The 19682-nt window shown below is 52.6% G+C and overlaps 3 protein-coding genes across 3 annotated transcripts; 2 read left to right on the top strand and 1 right to left on the bottom strand.

The window, feature by feature from the left end:
- Nucleotides 1–665: 665 nt before the first annotated feature.
- PG985_007152 (peptidase M16 inactive domain-containing protein) lies at nt 666–3899 on the top strand (the record flags this gene model as incomplete). The annotated part of the gene is made up of 4 exons (XM_066826921.1): nt 666–935; nt 996–1835; nt 1896–3531; nt 3592–3899. 4 exons carry the CDS (start codon nt 666–668, stop codon nt 3897–3899), a joined length of 3054 nt encoding a protein of 1017 aa, XP_066684596.1.
- A 318-nt stretch (nt 3900–4217) lies between these two features.
- PG985_007151 (uncharacterized protein) lies at nt 4218–4633 on the bottom strand (the record flags this gene model as incomplete). The annotated part of the gene is made up of 2 exons (XM_066826920.1): nt 4218–4501; nt 4564–4633. 2 exons carry the CDS (start codon nt 4631–4633, stop codon nt 4218–4220), a joined length of 354 nt encoding a protein of 117 aa, XP_066684595.1.
- Nucleotides 4634–4885: 252 nt separating this feature from the next.
- Nucleotides 4886–11025, top strand: PG985_007150 (ubiquitin specific peptidase 11; the record flags this gene model as incomplete). The annotated part of the gene is made up of 7 exons (XM_066826919.1): nt 4886–4916; nt 5410–5643; nt 5723–6436; nt 6497–8646; nt 8702–8967; nt 9033–9375; nt 9463–11025. The coding sequence occupies 7 exons, from the start codon at nt 4886–4888 to the stop codon at nt 11023–11025; spliced, it is 5301 nt and encodes a 1766-aa protein (XP_066684594.1).
- Between the last annotated feature and the right edge of the window lie 8657 nt (nt 11026–19682).

The following is a 19682-nucleotide window of genomic DNA, read 5'->3' as shown; positions in this document are numbered from 1 at the left end:
ACATTCAAGGCATTGATTGATGCATACCTACTTGTCCTTCCCAAAACGGCATCCACGAGAGAGAGGAAGAGAGGAAGCAAGTTCTGCTGCTGCTACTACTACGTTGCGCAATCTACACCTGCTACAGCCAGCTAGCGACGTACTACCGGGTGCTCGGTACTCGCATTACACCCAAAAGCACCATTAGTGACGATCGTGGTGCCTCCTCAACGGCCTTGTGGCAACAATTACATGCAACACAGCCTCAGCTCCACACAAGTGACCACGAACTGTTCCTACTCCTCATACCTCGACTAGCCTACTAGTATTGCTTTTCGTAAGACTTATCCCTCTCACTCCATCTCTCTGTTTCTCATCAGTTCCGGCCGACACTGCACTAGCCGACTCCACCATTCCCTACTAGCACAGACGACCCGACCCTACATACCTGAGGTGTGTGGGCAGGCTTCCATCCATCGAATCAACTTGGTTTTGGCTCATCTTTCGGGTTGCATGATCGGAGAGCCCTTACATTACTACGACTCTACATTATTTTTGATAGACCCGTTGCGCCATCCTCGGTGTTGAGAAACCCTCACAAGCCAAGCACTTGCCAATCTGTCCATCTCCCCTGCACACACACGCCAGCGCATTTAGGTGTGCACCGACATTCTTGGTTCTGCACCATGGCGCCATCTATACCTTCTCAGGATGCGGTTGTGCATGATGTTCCGATTCGGAACAAAAGCGAACAACCTGTAGACCGGGTTACGGACAACCTGGAGACCCCTTCACTCGATGACCGCAGTTACCGCGTGGTTCGTCTGTCTAATCAGTTGGAATGCCTTCTGGTTCACGACCCGGAGACGGACAAGGCAAGCGCAGCCTTGGATGTGAATGTGGGCAATTTCAGTGATGAGGCGGATATGCCGGGCATGGCTCACGCCGTGGAACACGTAAGTATTGTTGTTTTGCGGAGATGTCGTCATCAACGGTTGCTGACTGACGCGGCTTAGCTCTTGTTCATGGGGACGAAGAAGTACCCGGTGGAAAATGCATACAACCAGTATCTCTCGGCGCATTCAGGCCACTCGAACGCCTACACTGGCGCAACTTCCACAAACTACTTCTTCGAGGTAGGCGCAAAGCCCAGTGAAGGCGAGGACGAGTCTCCCTTGTATGGCGCTCTGGACCGGTTCGCTCAGTTCTTTATCGAGCCGCTGTTTCTCTCATCGACTTTGGATCGTGAGCTGCAAGCTGTTGACTCGGAGAACAAGAAGAACCTGCAGAGCGACCAATGGCGGTTGCACCAGCTCGAGAAGAGCTTATCAAACCCCAAGCACCCATACTGCCACTTCTCCACTGGAAACTTTGAAGTCCTCAAGACCGAGCCTGAAGCACGCGGTATCGACGTGCGCGCTAAGTTCATGGAATTCCATGGAAAACATTACTCGGCAAACAGAATGAAGCTTTGCGTGCTCGGCCGTGAACCTCTTGATGTTCTGGAACGCTGGTCGGCCGAGCTTTTCTCGGCTGTGCCCAACAAGAACTTGCCCCAAAACAGATGGGAAGATGAGGTGCCGTTTGCGCAGGACCAGCTGAAGTGGCAGTGTTTTGCCAAGCCTGTTATGGACTCGAGGGAGCTCAACCTCTTCTTCCCATTCATGGACGAGGAGAAGCTTTACGAGTCACAGCCAAGTCGGTACATCAGTCATTTGATTGGACACGAGGGACCTGGTAGCGTTTTCTCTTACATCAAATCGAAGGGCTGGGCCAATTCGTTGAGCGCCGGTGTGTACGCTATCTGCCCTGGCACTCCTGGTGTGTTTGACTGCCAGGTTCGCCTCACCAAAGATGTAAGTGCCCCTCCCCCCTGACATCATTCAATTGGCCCCTAAGCTGACTCTGAAATACAGGGCTTGATGAACTACAAGGAGATTGTCAAGGTTTTCTTCCAGTACGTTGCTCTGCTTCGAGAAACGCCACCGCAGGAATGGATTTTCGAGGAGCAGAAGGGTATGGCCGACGTGGACTTCAAGTTCAAGCAGAAGACACCAGCCAGCCGTTTCACGAGCAAGATTGCCGCCGTCATGCAGAAGCCACTGCCGAGAGAGTGGCTGCTTAGTGGGCAGAGCCGACTCAGAAAGTTTGATGCGGAGCTCATTGCAAAGGGGTTGGATTGTCTTCGTCCGGGCAACTTCAGAATGACTCTGGTCTCCAGAGACTACCCTGGTGATTGGGACCAGAAGGAGAAATGGTACGGAACCGAGTACAAGGCCGAGAAGATCCCCGAAGAGTTTCTCGCGGAGATAGCAAAGGCCGCCGATGCTGATGCCAAAACACGTCTGCCTCAACTGCATCTGCCGCACAAGAACCAATTTATCCCGACCAAGCTGGAAGTCGAGAAAAAGGAAGTCAAAGAGCCCTCCTTGGTGCCGCGCTTGCTGAGAAACGACAACATAGCCAGAACATGGTTCAAGAAAGACGACACTTTCTGGGTGCCGAAGGCGAACCTCGTGGTTAGCTGCAAGAACCCCATCATCTTTGCCACCGCAGAGAACTCGGTCAAGGCGAAACTGTACACCGACCTCGTACGGGATGCCCTGGAGGAATATTCCTATGATGCGGACCTGGCAGGCTTGCAATACAACGTCACTCTGGACTCTCGGGGCATGTTTGTTGAGGTGTCAGGCTACAATGACAAGCTCCCAGTCTTGCTGGAGCAAGTTCTGATCACCATGCGCGACCTGGAGATCCGTGATGAGCGCTTCGACATCGTAAAAGAGCGTCTATCGCGTGGTTACAAGAACTGGGAGCTTCAGCAACCATTCACGCAGATCGGAGATTACATTTCATGGCTCACCTCTGAGCACGACTACGTCGTTGACCAGCTCGAGGCGGAGCTTCCTGGCATCACGGTTGAAGCTACCCGGGCCTTCCACAAACAACTCATTTCCCAAATGCATATCGAAGCCTACGTGCACGGCAACTTGTATAAGGAGGACGCCCTGAAGCTGACCACAATGATTGAGAACACGCTGAAGCCTCGAGTGCTACCCAAGGATCAGCTCCCAATCTTGCGATCCCTATTGTTTCCCGCTGGCGCCAACTATCTTTACAAGAAGACGCTCAAGGATCCTGCAAACGTCAATCACTGCATAGAATACTACCTCCACATCGGCAGTAAGGGTGACCGCATGGTGCGAGCGAAGACCCAACTGCTTGACCAGATGATCCACGAACCTGCTTTCGATCAGCTGCGCACCAAGGAGCAGCTTGGCTATGTTGTTTTCAGTGGCCTGCGAGGCTGCTCAACAACATATGGCTTCCGGTTCATCATCCAGAGCGAGAGAACTTCTGAATACTTGGAGTCACGTATCGATTCATTCCTGAATGCCCAAGCTACCGCGTTGAACGACATGAGCGACTCCGAGTTTGAGAGCCACAAGAGAGCCGTGGTAGTTAAGCGTCTCGAGAAGGTGAAGAATCTCGACCAGGAGACCGGGCGACACTGGGCCCAAATCGCCAACGAGTACTATGATTTTGAAGCTGGTATGTATCTCAATCCCTAAAACCGATGGTGTGGACTCGATAACTAATGCCCCAATTTAGCGCAAGAAGATGCAACTCATGTGAAGCGCCTCACGAAGTCTGACATGATCGACTTCTACTCATGCCATATCCTACCGTCCTCGCCTACTCGGGCCAAGTTGGCGGTGTATCTGGAGGCCCAAGGCACAAGTGCCAAGACCCAGGAGGCGGCCTCTTCCGAGAAGGAACCAGAGGTTGTACCCAACAACGGGACTGTTCCCTACTTGATCGAAGACGTCAGAGAGTACAAGTCTCGACTGGTAGCCAGTTCTGGAGCCCGTCCGATACGGGAGCTTGCCGAGTTCGAGGATTTTGATGCTAAGCTATGAGCTCCGTACCTGATCGTACCTGGTTGATTACCAGCGAGTGTTCGCAACGGATTCGTGCTGCGCGCAGTAAACATACTATAAGTGCAATTATTGCATCTGGCACTGCAGTGGATCTGTTCTGGTGCCCACAGCTTTGACTTGAGTTGTTCCCTACTCTTTGGGCGAGTCAAAGAAGGGACCTGAAAACAGATTAGGAGAGGATTGAGGCAGTCAGTACCTGTTGATAGGACAGGCAGGAGTGGCTTACATGCAGAAGAGTTGCGAGCAATAGCATGGAAACAGAAAGACTTAGAGCAGAGCATGGCAATAGCACGAGGCCTACGATGGAGTGAAGTATAGACCTGCGGCGTGCGAAATGATGGTGCCGCCCTCGATAGCTTGGAAGCTGAGAACACGACGTAACAGACCTATAGACCAAATGCCAACAGAACTGTCCAATTCGGTGCCTGTGTCTTGCAAGTCTCGCCTTTGTTCTGTGAAGATTCTGTGCATGATGTCGCTGGGGGTACCAAATGGCTTCACAGACGCCTTGCAAGGTTCATTTGGAGCGTGGCTATCACGGTGTGACGATAGCCAAGCAAGGTTCTTTCCGGGGAGGAAAACTTACTATATATTCAGTGATGAGGTACACGTAGGGGCGAGGACCCAGGCCACAGCAACTTACTACCTAGGTAGGTGAATACAATGTTATCCTCTCGAAGGTTGCGAACCGTTTCTAATAGTAATCTGCACATTTCCGTCCTATAGTTCTTCAGGTGCTTAATACCTATGCAAGTATTATAGCGGTATTATAGGTGACCCGGTTTTCTTATTTTTAAAAATTATTTGATTGGTAGATTTGTATTGGCCCAGATCAGATCTTTCTATTTGGGGAGATCCCTTGAATGCAGCAATTTTTATAGCAAGACTGATAGATGGCGGGGATTACATGCACCAGCACTTGCATTTGGGTCAAATTGAAATAAATCACCAGTCAGTCTTCACACATGCCGGTGGTGCGTGGCTGCCTCTATCTAGGTAACAGGACAAAAAAAATCGCCTACTCTATCACTGCCGAATGAGTCAGCGGATGGCTATCGAGGACTTTGTTTGAATGCTTCCATTCCTCTACGACTAAAAACTGCCCACTTGAGTATAACAATGTATGTACATACTTGACGACCCCCAGGCCAGTAACCAGGTAGCGGTTGCCCCAAATTAGGGCATCATTTCGAAAATTTAGGTCTGGTACATGCTTACCTCTTGACGCGCTTGGTATGCCCTGTCCGTCATACCTTCCTTCCAGTTTGACCTGCTTTCCATGGGGAGGGGGTTACCTAAAAACTCAACCGGCTGTGCTTGCTTCACCTCCCAAACTCCAGGGTCAGGTGGGTAGGAAGGCCACTGATTGATTGATTTTAAGCCCATGTCAGTCAGGACTTAGGCAATGGTTGGTGGACCGGACCTAACTAACGTCCATCCTACTTGATCCATGCATGTACCTACTATGTTGCACTACGCACTTACTTAGGTTATGTTGCTCCAGCCGTGTCTGATATTTCCAGCAATCCCGCCTTACCACCACGCCGCCCACCTCGGATTTCTGTTATTCAACCTTCACTCGTTGTGCTCACCACCGCGACTACCACTCTCCTTTCGTCGGCATTTCTCACGAAGCCCTCGCCTCCTCCCCCATCCAGATTAGAGGGCGGTAGAAAAGAAAGCACATTTGGCATCGCCAGCAATAACAGCACTAAAGTCATAAGTGAATCGCCTCAAAACTGCACCCACACACACTTTGTTCCCCACCATTTACACGCCCACACACACACCGAAGTTTCTAGAGCTGCGTTCGCAGCTCGCCGCCAAAACGTCGTCTTCAAAGAAACGGAAGATCTCCAATCGGCAATCAGCCAGAGGCGACATTTTGGAAATACGGCATACCTCACCAGACATTCCGATACAATCGTGCGAGACCGAGATCGACCCCGACCCGAGCCTGTCCTTTACTTCGACCACACCCATCCCTCCAACGGGCAGCCGCTCACCTGCCTACATCCGCAACGACTCTGTGCCCCCAGCCTCGAGTCTTCCTGCCCATCTGCAAACGACTTACTCGGACTACGCTTCGTCGGCAGCAAGTTCGCCCTCGGGTGCATACGCTGACCTGAGCATCAACAGCGACCGAGGAGGGGACAGTCCTCTAGCTGCCGAACCGAACTCGGCAGGCGCGGCAGGGCACCTGGATCCCCGTGGATCGTCGCCCTTTGCAGTCAAACCCAGCCACCACCGGGCTATTATGGGCGGCGCTGCTGACTATTCTGATCGAGGTTCATCACCACTAAAGCGCAGGGCTTCCAGCATGGATCCGGACGCAGACCCGACACGGACAGCAGGGGATCAAGACGTCGAGATGACCCAGGCAGATACACAGGAGTCGTCGCCATCTCAGGCACCCGCCCAGCAGGATGAAAAGATGACGACTGTCGCCAGCCCCTCAGCCGGCAAGGTTAATGGGTCACAGGAACCAGCCGTTCCATCCATCACAATGACTGAAGGTATGTAGGAGCCAAATGTGAGCAAGATCTCCATGTCTGGATCTAACGATACATGCGTAGTCCCTCAGCCACCTCAATCCATAGAAGGTCACATAAAATCCATCCGGGCCTTTTGCGAGGAGATGGCCACGAGACCTCTAGAAGCTGGAGAGCAAGGATACATTGTGTCCAAAAAATGGGTTACATCAGTTATTGGCGACGAGCGACATGCCAAGCATGGAGATGTTGCGGCCATGGACGCAAGCAACGTCGGCCCGGTAGACAACTCGGATATCATATGGGAAACCATCGAGGATCCGACAGTGGGCAAGACGGCCGATGTTATGAAGAGGTTTTTCGTCCGATTAAAGCCTGGTCTCAGCATTACCGAACACTTCGAGATATTCCCCTCGGCTGCATGGGAACTCGTCAAGCAGTGGCCTGGGCTTGCCCCGGGGCAGCTTCCCATCGTCAGAACTGCTCGAAACACTTCGGACAACGAATTTCAGTCCAACATCCAGTTCGAGGTCCATCCGCCAGTCTTCACTGTTCACCGTTTATGGTCCGATTGCAGCCCAAAGCCTGTCAACCAAATCCTCAAGGCCGAGCCTAAACCGCCTCCAGTGAAGCTAGCACGCAGTAGCACATGCACCTGGAAGGCTTTCCTGGCCCAGGCGAAGAATGTCGCAGACATTCCTCTGAAAGACCGTATCCAGGTATGGAGCATACCTCGAAAACTCTCAGCAGGTACACCAGATGCTACTTCGGCTCCCACACCCCCTGCATCGCCCAGTAATATTACCGATCCTCAAAACCCACAGGATTCGTGGACTGCTCTTCTGGTATCGGTAACTCAGCTTACAGAGCTAGAGGACAGTGACCGTTTTAAGGTTGATTTCCGCGATGTCACTACGGATGCAAATTACAACGGGCATTTGGATCTTGCCAAGCTGTGCTTGACCAGTGACCAGGCTGTTGTTCTCGATGAACACATTGAGGGGACATGGTATACGTCCAATTACTCTCCGACTGTAGCATCGGCTCCCGCAAAATCGACGCTTGCGCGCAGTAGTTCAACCAGTCTTGCGGTAAACCGCAATGCCAGGAGTGGATGCACAAGCCCTGCCCCGACAGCAGGACCAGTGACACGAGGTCGGGCACAGAAGTCGGGTAGAACTATTGGTTGCACCGGTTTGTCCAATCTCGGCAACACCTGCTATATGAACTCTGCTCTGCAGTGTATACGGAGCGTGGAAGAATTAACTAAGTATTTCTTGTCCCGCGAATGGGAAAAGGAGATTAACCGTGACAATGTCCTGGCACACAACGGTGATGTGGCTGCTGCATATGCACATTTGTTACACGATGTATACAAAGAGCCGCCGCCAAACTCTGTTACGCCTAGGCAGTTCAAGAACACAGTTGGCCGATACGCCCCGGCCTTCTCTGGGTACGGTCAACAGGATTCCCAAGAATTCCTTGGCTTCCTGCTCGACGGTTTGCAAGAGGATCTTAGCCGGATCAAGAAAAAGCCGTACATTGAGAAGCCTGACTCAACGGACGAAATGGTCAACGATCCTGCTGCCATTCGAGAAATGGCCGAGAAGGTGTGGGACATCACGAAGAAGCGGGACGATTCTGTCATCGCGGATCTTTTCACCGGTCTATATAAGTCAACCTTGGTTTGCCCTGAATGCCAAAAGGTCAGCATCACTTTTGATCCATTCAATAACTTGACTCTTCCCCTGCCCATCGAAAACAAGTGGTCACACACTATCAGATACTTTCCTCTGAACGACAGGCCGATCAACATCCGAGTGGAACTCAATAAGACGGATTCAATCCATATGTTGAAGAAGTATGTCTCTGACCGGACCGGCGTCCCGCCGGAACGTCTTCACGGAGCGGAGGAGTGGAAGGGGAAGTTCTATAAACAGTATGCCAACGGTGCAGGCGTGGCTGATGAGATCGGCCAAAGCGACAATGCTTGGGTGTTTGAACTGGAGGCGCCGCCGACAAACTGGAATTCGGTCGAAAGCCAGCTGTTGGAGGGTTCCACTAAGACCAGGCGCTCTATGGTAGAGGAAGCCGAATCACCAGGATCAAAGGTGCTTGAACGCATGCTGGTGCCTGTCATTCACCGGCGACCGTATGCCTCGCGGACATCATACGGATACCACAAGTGGTCGTTTGCTTGTGTTCCCCATTTCATCATGGTCACACCAGAAGAGGTCAGTTCCAAGAACATTTTCGCATTATCCACATGAGCTAACCTGCTTGTCATAGGCCCGCAACGAGGATATCATCCGCCGTAAGATCCTCCAGAAGGTGGCAACGTTTTCGGAGAATCCGATTCTTTCCGCGGCAACAGAAGAAATCGATACCTCTGACAACACAGAGCCTGAAATGGTGACACTGAATGGAGCCGAAGTCGATTCCAGTACCGAGACCAAGTCACAGGCTTCCAAAGTCCAAGTCACAGCACAGTCTGTTGAAGGCGAAGATGATATGGTTGATGTCACTATGCAGGATGCTGGTGCTGCCACTACCGAGTATGCCCTCACCGCCAATGGAAATTGATGTCGCAGGATATAAAAACTGACCAATTTGCCTGTAGGACGCCCTCTGGTTACCGTTTCAACACCACCCCGCCAGCGTGGGTGGACGCTGAGAAGTACTTACAGCCTCAGTTGCAGAACATGTTTGAACTTAGCTATTGGACAGAAGGGGGACAGTTGCTTGCCAATGGCATGCAGGCGGTCACAGAAGACAAGGACTACCCCAAGCTGTCATCAAGAGTGGTGGATCCGAACTCGGAAGATGCGCCTGACAATGCCACTAATGGCACAGCGTCCAACGAAGATAGCAGTTCCGACGAGCTTTCGCGCCCAAACCACTCGAACCATCAAACACGCATGGGCGAGGAGAGCGAGGAGGACGATGAGTCTCCTGTTGTTAAGGTACGCAAACGGCCAACACACAACTCGGGGCATTACAGCATCTATGGAAACAGATGCAAGAAATGCAAATTACTAACTTACAACCAGGTCGCACATCGACCTAAACCCGTGGCTAAGGGCCCCGGGGGACGGAAGAAGATGAAGCCTCGTCAGTATGGCAAAGGCGGCAAAGGCGGGAAGGCTGGTAAGAAGCGCATGAGAGAGCAGGCGCATTGGAAGGAGAAGCAAATGCAACAGGAAGCCGAGGTGGAGCCCCAGACGCCGCCAGAAATGCCTGATTCCGAAGCCGAAGCCGGCACACTCATCCGCCTTAGGGAGGGAATAGTTGTCGACTGGAGTGAAGATGCTTACACTGCTCTCTTCGTCGATAGCCAAGCCACTTGGGACCAAGGCGTCGAGATGCCTGATGCTGCGTTGGATCGGGCTATCGCCGCTAGGGCGCGCCGACGCAAGCATGGAATCACGCTGGACAACTGCTTGGACGAGTTTGAGCGTCAAGAGGTTCTGTCAGAGAATGACATGTGGTATTGTCCCCGATGCAAGAAGCACCAACGTGCCACCAAAAAATTCGACCTCTGGAAAACGCCTGACATTCTAGTCGTCCACCTGAAACGCTTCAGCTCTAGTGGGTATCGAAGAGACAAGCTGGATGTCTTTGTGGACTTCCCACTCGAGGGCCTTGATCTTACCCGTCGGGTCGAGAATCTGGAAGATGGCAAAGATGAGATCTACGACTTGATCGGAGTGGATGACCACTGGGGAGGACTTGGAGGAGGCCACTACACAGCACGAGCTCGCAACTTTGTGGACAACCAGTGGTACTCTTACAACGACTCCTCGGTGAGCAGAACCTCCCCCGATAAGATTGTTGAGTCGTCTGCTTATCTCTTGTTCTATCGCCGTCGTTCTGATCAACCCCTCGGCGGGCCACGGTTCAAGGAGATTATCGAGAACCTGGACCACCCCGCTGCAGGAGAGGAGATGGACGAAGCGGGGGAAGGACAGCGTCTCGGCGAGGGCTCCTCCCACACTGGGTCGCCGAGCGCCTTCCAGGAGCAAGAAGCCGCAGCTATTCCCCAGCGCCGTCTAGAAACTGGTGGTAACGGTGGCCTAGTCAACGGCACGCAAAGCGATGACGACCTCCCTTCCCTATCCAAGATAAACTTCGATAGCCAGGGAGTCCAGCCGAGTATAGAAGATGAAGGCATTGATGTGGCGGACAAGCCCACATCTACCTCTTTGACCCAGGGCTGGAACTTCGACTCGTTGATGACTACCGAGAGCATGAAACCGGGCAACGACAGTGGAGTCCCGGGTAGTCCGGCCGACTCCATAGCAACCAATGAGGCTCAGCATGACTCCTCGGGTGACGAGCAACTTCACAGTTCTCGCAATACCTTCAGCCCCGAAACTGACATGGACATCCCCGGCGCCAGTCACTATGAGCTCGGGCCGTCTACAGAAGGCGAACCTCCAGCCTACACTGAGTTGCCGCCGCCGGATTCGCGCGCGGAGCTTGATCGGTCCGACATGAACCGCATATGGGACGACAAGCAAAATGTCCTCAATGTTCCGGCGCCAGGTGATCAACACTCGGAAGAGGCTGCAGAGATCCATCTTGATGAAGACGACAGAAACAAGATGGACTAGGTATCCAATACTGAGACTGTCACTTCCAGAACTGTGTCCCCTTACAGTGGATGGCGGTGTTAGACCACCGCTATCCACCATGTGTGGGTGACAGTTTGCATAGCCTGGAAGTGTACCAGAGAGAGCCACCTGCCATTTCTGTCGCGGATTATCAGGCAGCTCGTATGTCCCGTCGAGAAAGAAGACGGGAGGTGAACCCCATATCTATAGAAGATTATTGGACCCCCGATAGAAGGAATGAAAAGACAGTGATGAGCAATGAAAATGATGGGTGTACCCAAGAAACGAAGGGTAGGACCAGCGGAGGCAGCATTACGTTTGATGTTTACGAAAGCATGTTTTAGAGCTAGATGAGAGACGACGGTCTTGCATGGCATCACGGACGAGCTGAAGACATGAACTAGACAATGGGATATGGTATGAGGTGGCATCACCTATCCAACGACCACAGAACGTAAGCGAGTTGCTACCCTAGACAGTACGTATATAGGGGTTGTCTGTCGGTGTACCGCCACCAGCGCTTAGGGACTCTGCCGCGGAGCCGGGGCTGGCGGTGTTTCCTTCTGAGATATAGTTTACAATCAACTGTATTCTCAGCGATTTGCCCTCATGCTCATGACATGCTGTCTTGTCTGCTGTGAAGTCGTTGAGGGGCTTGGGTTGGCCGATGCTGGAACAATGTGACGAGTGATTGCTGACCGCTTACATGGCCTACCCTATACGACCAGTGGGTACATACTCAACTAAGCGACGAGGTCTAAGTGGACATCATATACTAACTTGTCACCTCTCCTCGCCCTCTTCGGCGACGAAGTCACCAAGCAGTTCCTCACTGAGGTCACGCATTGTGAAGTCAATCATTGGACGGTGGGTATTTCATAAATACACTAAACCTGCAGTAGAAGTCGGGACTGGACTTTAATAGCCACAGAGCTCGAGACTCTCCCGATGACGAGGAACAAGAGCTCATCCCTTCAGCTTTGGCCAACGTCCGGGAGATTTGGACCGGGAATCGTGTCGTATTCATGGGATTTCACTCCAAGTCTCAGCGATGGTGATCATCGCCATTATTGCGTATGAATGAAAATTGCCAAGGAGCGGGAAAGTCGTTGCCAGCTACGGATGGCCTATCTAGGCTGTGGGTACAGGTGCTCTCAACCTGGGCACCAGTATATGCGGATGGGCCATAGGCAAGAGTCAGCATTTTCTTTTGCTCCAGGAAGCAATACCAGAGCAGAATGTTCCAGCATATGCTATAAGACTTGTTGAATCGAAGGCTGACCACATAGTTTCAATGCGTTTCCTTCCCTCCGAGTCAAGTCCCTGAAATAGTAGTCACGATCGGGCACGTCCTCGCTGGCCTGGTTGGCACCTCGACGTGTTTCCTAGAAGAACCTGCCTACGCCGTGCTCTTATTTGTCTGTCGGGTTTTAATGGGCAATCTGCAGGCCTATGTCGCCACATGCACCCGCGGGATGACGATGAGGCGTGGTCGAAGTCACCGCCTCGGGGGGGGGGTTCGTACAAACAGTCGACTTGAGAATAGGATGCTAGGCGAGAACCATCGGGTTGCCTATTTGTTTGGTAGTCACAAAGGTTTAGTCACTCGTGACGAGAAACTGGTACTAGTCTACGAACTCTGCCTACAACTTTGATATCTAGAATGAATAGATGTATACACTCTGCTCGACTGACTTGTAAAGGGGCCGTGAGAACATGCAAGCCAACGGGGCTGACTAACTCGTCGGGTACATTACACGCCTCTCGGCCAAACCGTCGGTCATTCGTGTCAGGAGGCTCGATCACTGTATTCTAGATATAGCAAGAGGTCGATCCAGCCCATCGAGGACCCATATTGCTGTCGCCCTTCAGCGCTCGGGACCTTCTTCTCCATTATTCCCCCCTGTCCCACGGACTGGATACGGGAACTCACATAACACTATCCCACGTGGGAGGCTGGACGGCAGGCCACACGTTCACTTCCGTATGCGGGCAGACGTAATGCCGCCGGCGAGGCCGAAGTGGAATATATGGGATGAACGAGCAAGTTGCCCTGACTGGGCAATCCGTGCCGATTTTCAGTGCTGCTATGTTTGATAGGGCTGGCTGGACGTGGCCAGATAAGGTTCGGACTCCAAGATAGAACGAACCAGTCAGCGTATGTAGTCGGCACGGAAATAATGCTCGTGTCTTGCTTTCAACAACGGGGGCCGTGGCCCAGAAGAGGCAGCTACGAGGTAATCTGATACGCATGCCGTGTGGATATACTCAATCGCGTTGGTCGCTGCGCAGTCACCAGGGCCCCTGAACGGCTCGCATTCCTTGAAATAGAACTGCATATACTGATACACCCACTCCACCTAGAATTCTCGAGAGAGCCTTCTTGATAAACGGGGTAGAAGGTCTACCAGAAGTGGCGGACAACTTCATAGCCCGGGAGTGGTCGTTATATCATACTTGATTATGAAGCCTCGCTATCCGAGCAAGGCCAGCATAGACACTGGGGTGGCGAGAGCCAATCTTAGTTTCGTGGTTAGCAGTTTTCTTTGTGCGGGATTCACTTGACCCGGCATCGACCAGATTTAGTGTTGGACGGCGATGTGGTTGACTGGGGAGGGTTTCCTATCTTTAACAGCAGCACGAGTCAGTTGAGGGGTATGGTCATGGGCCAAGAGACGGAGGGAGTGTCGCAAGCAGCAGGGTCCCGCCAGGGTGGACGTGAAGTGGAGAGGTCGGATGTGCCGCCGAGGTAATACCTGGCTCCAATTGCCCAGAATGCTCAACTGACACTCCACGCCTTCCTCCAGCCGAGTCGGGGAGAGTAGTAGCTGCAGTTGACAAGAGAGCCTCTAGCATGGGACAGCATGCGGCATGCCTTCTGGCAGTCAAACACTCGCCACATCTTGTCTTGTTTGCGACTGCTACCCCCGCCTCCTCGGCTGCCGTGCGTGTACTTGTACCCATTTGGTGCGCAACTGACTTGCCGGCGGCGAGGACGTGTGTTGGCAAGGCTCCAAGGCTCCAAGGCGTCAAGGCTGGCGGCCGCCTATCAGCACAGGCTCACAGGGTAGCATGGGCAGTGAATCTAGGTTGCGGAGAGTAATCGATCTGGACAAGTGTCCCGGTAATTTCGCACAGGACTGACTGGGCACTCCACTACCATAAGTCGGGAGCGCAAGCAGCCTTTTTTCACGATTGGTGGCGTGCTCTTGGCTCCCAGGAGTCAGCCAGCCCAATTGGTCGACAGCGTTGCAGTCGTAGATTTTTGGCCGATGGAGAGAAAAATCAATCTGGACAACAACCGAACCCAGCAACCAACCACCAACCACCCGGCCGGCAGCAAGCGCCACCCTTGAAGCTCAAGAGAAACTTCATGGATCCTCTGACACCATCCGGCCTCCGTCCATGACACAATCCGACAGATTCGGTCGATCTTACACCGGATATGGAAGTTTTCTAGAAATCGTCAAATCTGACCCCACCAAATCCCGGGTCTGGGGTGGTTCGGCGTGACGAGGCCTGCATCGGCGAAGATACCCAATCCAGATCCCGCCCGGTTGACCCTTGCGTCCTCGACGATCAACGGTTATCGTCCCATGTGATGTGCCAACGCCAACGCCCAGCGGGTCACACATGGTCGCAAGCCGGGCAGACGAGTACCCATGTTCAATGGTACGCCCTGAGATTAGCTGCCAAACCTATCGCATCCATCCGCCGCCCCCGGCACCTTGAAGTAGTCGCGACCGCGACACAATCAATAATCAAATCCTAAATGACGGACTGACGAGCGAGCGAGCTGACTACTGACTTACGAATAGGTAAGCATGCCCCGTATCTAATCAACATGCCCCAATCCAAATCCAAACCCCAACCACAACCCCCCCGACTTGTGCATTTCCAAAATCAACCACCTGGTCGTCGTCGTCGCGCTTGAGCAAGAAAAAGCATGTATTGCTAAAACCCGTAGTAAGCAGGGGCGCATCGTGACGTCCAGCTGCGTAAGCGATCGATAAGCAGGTCGACAAATCGGGCACCGCTGGGGCGCAAAGTCCAGCCGGAGCCAGCTTCACCGGGGAGCCACCACACACACCCTTTGGTCGCGAAAAACCGTATGATCGAGTCCTGGCTCGCAAGGTAACGAGGCCCCGGGATCCTGCATCGGAGGTGAAAGATGGACACGGTGCCGATGTTTTTGCTTTGCTATTGCTTGCTTTTGATTACCTCTTCCTTCTTTTTGCCCTCCCCCCCGACCGCTGTGGACCTTGGGTATTTCATTCTATTTGGTACTGGCGTGACCCGTCTCCCCCGGCTGCCCGTAACCCGGATTGAGAAGGTGGTTTATCTGCATCCATAAACAAACCAGCTTAGCAGGGTGACGGTAACAGGCGGCCAATCCCCATCGCTGGCAACGGCATTGCCGAAGCGACTATTGTTGCCAGCAAGGCACGCGATGAGGTGCTGTTACGAACCGGCCGGCGCCCTTAGCTGGACGCTGACGAGGCGCGTCGGTTGCTAGCCGGCCGGGCCTTGGAAAACCTTGAGGGTTAGCCTTTTAGGGGGGGGGGGGGGGGAGCCGCCTTGCGACCTGCTAGGCGAGTAGGCCGGGGCTAGTGTTAGAAGTTAAGGTTTTTCTGCATCAGCTCACGATAGGTAGGGGCTTTCCCGGTGCGCGCTTGCGTTTACACCTGGAGTGTTTTTTATTACTATTACTATTATGCTGGGCTAATCGTTTACGAGTCACCGAGGATAAGAAAAGCAAAGTAAAAAAAAAGAAGTGAGGAAAAAAAAAAACAGAAGCAAAGAAATTTTCTTACAGCACACTATCCACGCTCCCACGATACCATATACGTACACAGGTACAATGTACCTAACTCAGCGTGCCCACAACGAATTCAATGTTCCCACCGAGAGGGTCGACGCGACAGTCTAGCTAAGATTGCGATGAGTTGAGTAACGTTGGACGAAAGAAAACAATCGCTATAACGGGAAGGTGGTGATGCCAAGAAATGCACGCCAGCGTTGTTGTTTTTCGACACCGTTGTTTCGAATGGGGGGACTCGATCGTTGGCGAGAAGCCAAGGGCAGAAGTGGAGAGGCAAATGCCAAATTTGAGATAACATAGAGTAGTATGTAGTATACTATCTGCATTCAACGGGTGGCCGGAATATACTACAGTTACAATTCATATTCCTTTGATGCATACCTGCCTACCTATTATATCTCAAGAGCAGAAGGTGTGGCAGTTTCTGTCCCTGTCAGTGCGTCGTAGGTATTGCTTGCCTAGTCTGCATACCTTGCTGTACCGTATCGCGTCATGGTTTCCGTGAGGTAGTGAAGCTGTCGCTGTAGATCATGCTTACAATAAGCGGCCCAAATGGCACAGGTTAATTATTATTGAGCTGCCGAGTGGCTCTCTATATTTCCCGTTCTGCCGGCTTCGTTCGGAGACGGTACGGCGTAGCATCTACATTAACGGGATGCCGTGTCCGATACCAAGACTCTCAACTATTGCCCTTCTGGGTCTGAGCTGGGCCAATGGCCCGGAATAGACTGCCTCACATTCATTGACTTCTGTTTACCTGGTTCCGCCTCATTCTACATTCCCCATCTTTATAAAGATCGAGCAGCACGCTACCGACACTGGGCCTGGCTCTCTCAGACCCATTAGCTAAGCGGGCCGAATGCACCTGCCTCAACTGACGAGAGAACCAAAGTCCAGCAAGCGCAACAGATGAGTTGTACGCGTGCGTAATTTCAGACGGAAAGGGGGCAAATCGGGACTCTACAATCAATGTCGGAGGATGCCAGAAATAGTATATATCATGTTACACACCTGGACTTGCATGCGCCCGTCCTGATGCGTCTTGCCCTGTACCTAATGTACAACCGGGGCACAAGCGCAGAAACAAACGGGGTTATTAACGTTCTGATGCTGATCGGCCGTGAAGCATCATTGGCTGGGTGGGAAAGAGCGTGTGTGGGTGGGTGGTTTTGATGGTGCGCAAACCCGTCTTGTCCGCCCTGGCCCGCATGGCGCCTTAGTCTCGTCTTGGCGCCGGGCTCGTCTGGCCGTGACAGGTGAGCCGCCCATCTTTTTTCTACGCGGCTTCTAGAAGGTGGGCGGAAGCTGGACAGAAGCTGGGCAGAAGCCGGTTAGGCTCAGGTTAGCTCAGTTAGGGCGTGTGCTACAGGGAGCTACACCACACTTGCACACCCAAGCTCCAAGCTGTACGTGTGCGACGGGGGGGCCCACATGCACCCCTCATCCATCTTGTCCCCATTGCTTGCAGCCAGTCAACGTCGCGCCTTTGCTCTTGCTGACTCTTCTCGAAGCTTGATTGCTGTCGATTGCAAAACCCTGAGTGGATGGGAGCCCCGACAAACGCGCCCAACCGGGTACTTGTACTACCGTACAATTCCACCCTCCAGTGTGTCATGTCATGAGGAGAGGCAGGCCGGCCTGCGTTCGCACTAATACAGACCTATGTATGCATGTACACGCGACTGATGGCATATCTTGTCGCCACAGGTAGTAGTATGATAGGTAGTTACGAGAAACAAGCCCTCAGTGTGTGTGTGTGTGTGTGCTGCTGCTGTACAACGCGGCATCGCATTCGACGCTTGGCAAACAGTCAACTCGACTTTGGTTCATGATACTACTGTACATGCCCATGGTTACCTTACCATTCCCTACTGCTACGGGGCAGATAGAGCCCCAATCGTCAGGTTTATATCATCAAAACCTCTAGGCGAAATAGCACACACGGTTCAACCATCGAGATGAGGCTTGCATATTGTTTTCTGAGGAGGCTACGTATAAGGAGACCCGCAACTCACTTCCCTACCGCGCGAGAGTAGACCAAAATGGGGTTCGCGGTGGACGCTTTACGTACGGCAGACGAGAGAGTCGACATGCACTTGGCCAACCTAAAAAAAGAAGCAAGCCCGCCAGCCGCCCGTGCTCTTGCTCGCCATCAATAGTCGTGCCGCACATATAACACCCACAAACCAGCACAGGGGGGAACGCAGCTCGGCTGGCAGAACTGGGGGAAGGAGGAGGGAGACAAGAGACAGCGCGGAAAGCACCAAGGCCCCAAGGCTCCAAGCAGACGGGGCATATGCAATTGTAGAGGAAGGAGGTGTATTGACGGAGGGGGTGGATCGTCCAGCAAATGCCGGCCCTTGTACCATCCTTGCCTGTTTAGCAACGCCGATCGAGGTCTGGTCTGGTCCTTATCGAGCTTCCCAGTAAGGTCTGAGGTTATGTACGTAGGGCACTTGGTTCTGACTGGTAGGGCGTGGTGTGTGTACCCTGCACTTGCTCCCGGATCGGCCAGATAGGCATGTTAATTGATACAGTAGTTGGTGGCGAGCCCGTTGCCGAGTATACTATGCTGATCACTTGATGATTGGTCTTGTTTGAAGAGGTGCGAGGTGCCAGGAGGCGGGCACGCGGGTAGCATCAAACTTGTCCTTCTGGTCCGCTGCAGGTTGTAGTTCACTTGCAGATCGCTTGGTAACTTGGGTATTCGTAGATTGGTGCGAGATATCCGGTGTCAAGACAGAAGGAGATAGAGATTGGTTAGAAGCACGAAAGATCCCCTCTTTGAGAGGCAATAGGTCAACGATATCGTATCAACCATCTCTCCGGATCGTGTCGCAATCGTTGACCTTGTCGGTTGGACGCTATGACAGTCGCTGGATACTACACGCCCGACAACTACCTCACTACCTCACATGCTACCGCTAGATACTACCACCCACAGATACCTAGGTACATGCCTTATTTACCCTGTATGCAGTTATCAAGGCTATCTGTCCATACATGTACTTAGTGTGCTTTGCCCATGAACCGCTGCAGGTGTGTGGGAAACTTTGCTCAGAAGCCCCCATCGGCTCGTCTTGTTTGCTCTTAGCACTGCCCTTTGTCCCCATGCATTCATTCATTGGGGCATTATTCTTCGGGTCGTGTCCCAATTCTTACCACATACATACATTGATACCTGCCTCGATCGAGTATGCTACCTTGCCTCTTGCCTTTCTACTAACCTCCCGGGCCCCATTTTCTTAGAAGAGAGAAAAAGAAAGAGAGAGAGAGAGAGAGAGAGAGAGAGAGAGAGATTGATTGAGCGACAAAGAGAAAGAGAGACATTGGACTCGGTTGCGCATCATAGCAAACCACCCTGCCCAAAGTCAATTGGGCAAAAAGGACGGCCGACCACAGATCCAACTCCATTACTTTGCAGACAGCGATCCGGCGTTCCAAGACAAGACAGGCCAGAACAGACAGCACAAGAGAGGACACACACAGCAAGAGAGATCCACCCCATCCACCCGCACCGCACGCACGCTCGATTGACTTGTGGTCGACAAGACAACTCGACTGCAACAGCATCGACAAAAAAAAGGGCCACATACCCAATCACCCCCCTCCTCAATCCATTCGTTTAAATTCAGCAGACGGGCGCATTCGTTCATTTATACCGTTGCTGGTTGGTCCTATTGCGCTTGCACCTCGCCCTGTTGTTTGTGCATGCTGTCTTAGCCAGTCATCGACGGCCATTCCGTGCTGTCAGGCACTCGACCCGGCATCTTGCAATTGCTTGGATGTACTACTGGGATTCGGCGCAGTTTTAGATTGATCGGCTCTTTCTCTC

The sequence above is a fragment of the Apiospora marii genome (genome assembly GCF_038362585.1).
Source record: "Apiospora marii strain CBS 49790 chromosome Unknown utg000004l_segment0_segment1, whole genome shotgun sequence".
In the NCBI taxonomy this organism is placed as follows: domain Eukaryota; kingdom Fungi; phylum Ascomycota; class Sordariomycetes; order Amphisphaeriales; family Apiosporaceae; genus Apiospora; species Apiospora marii.
Note: the sequence above shows the minus strand (reverse complement) of the source record. Positions and strands in the feature narration are given on the sequence as shown.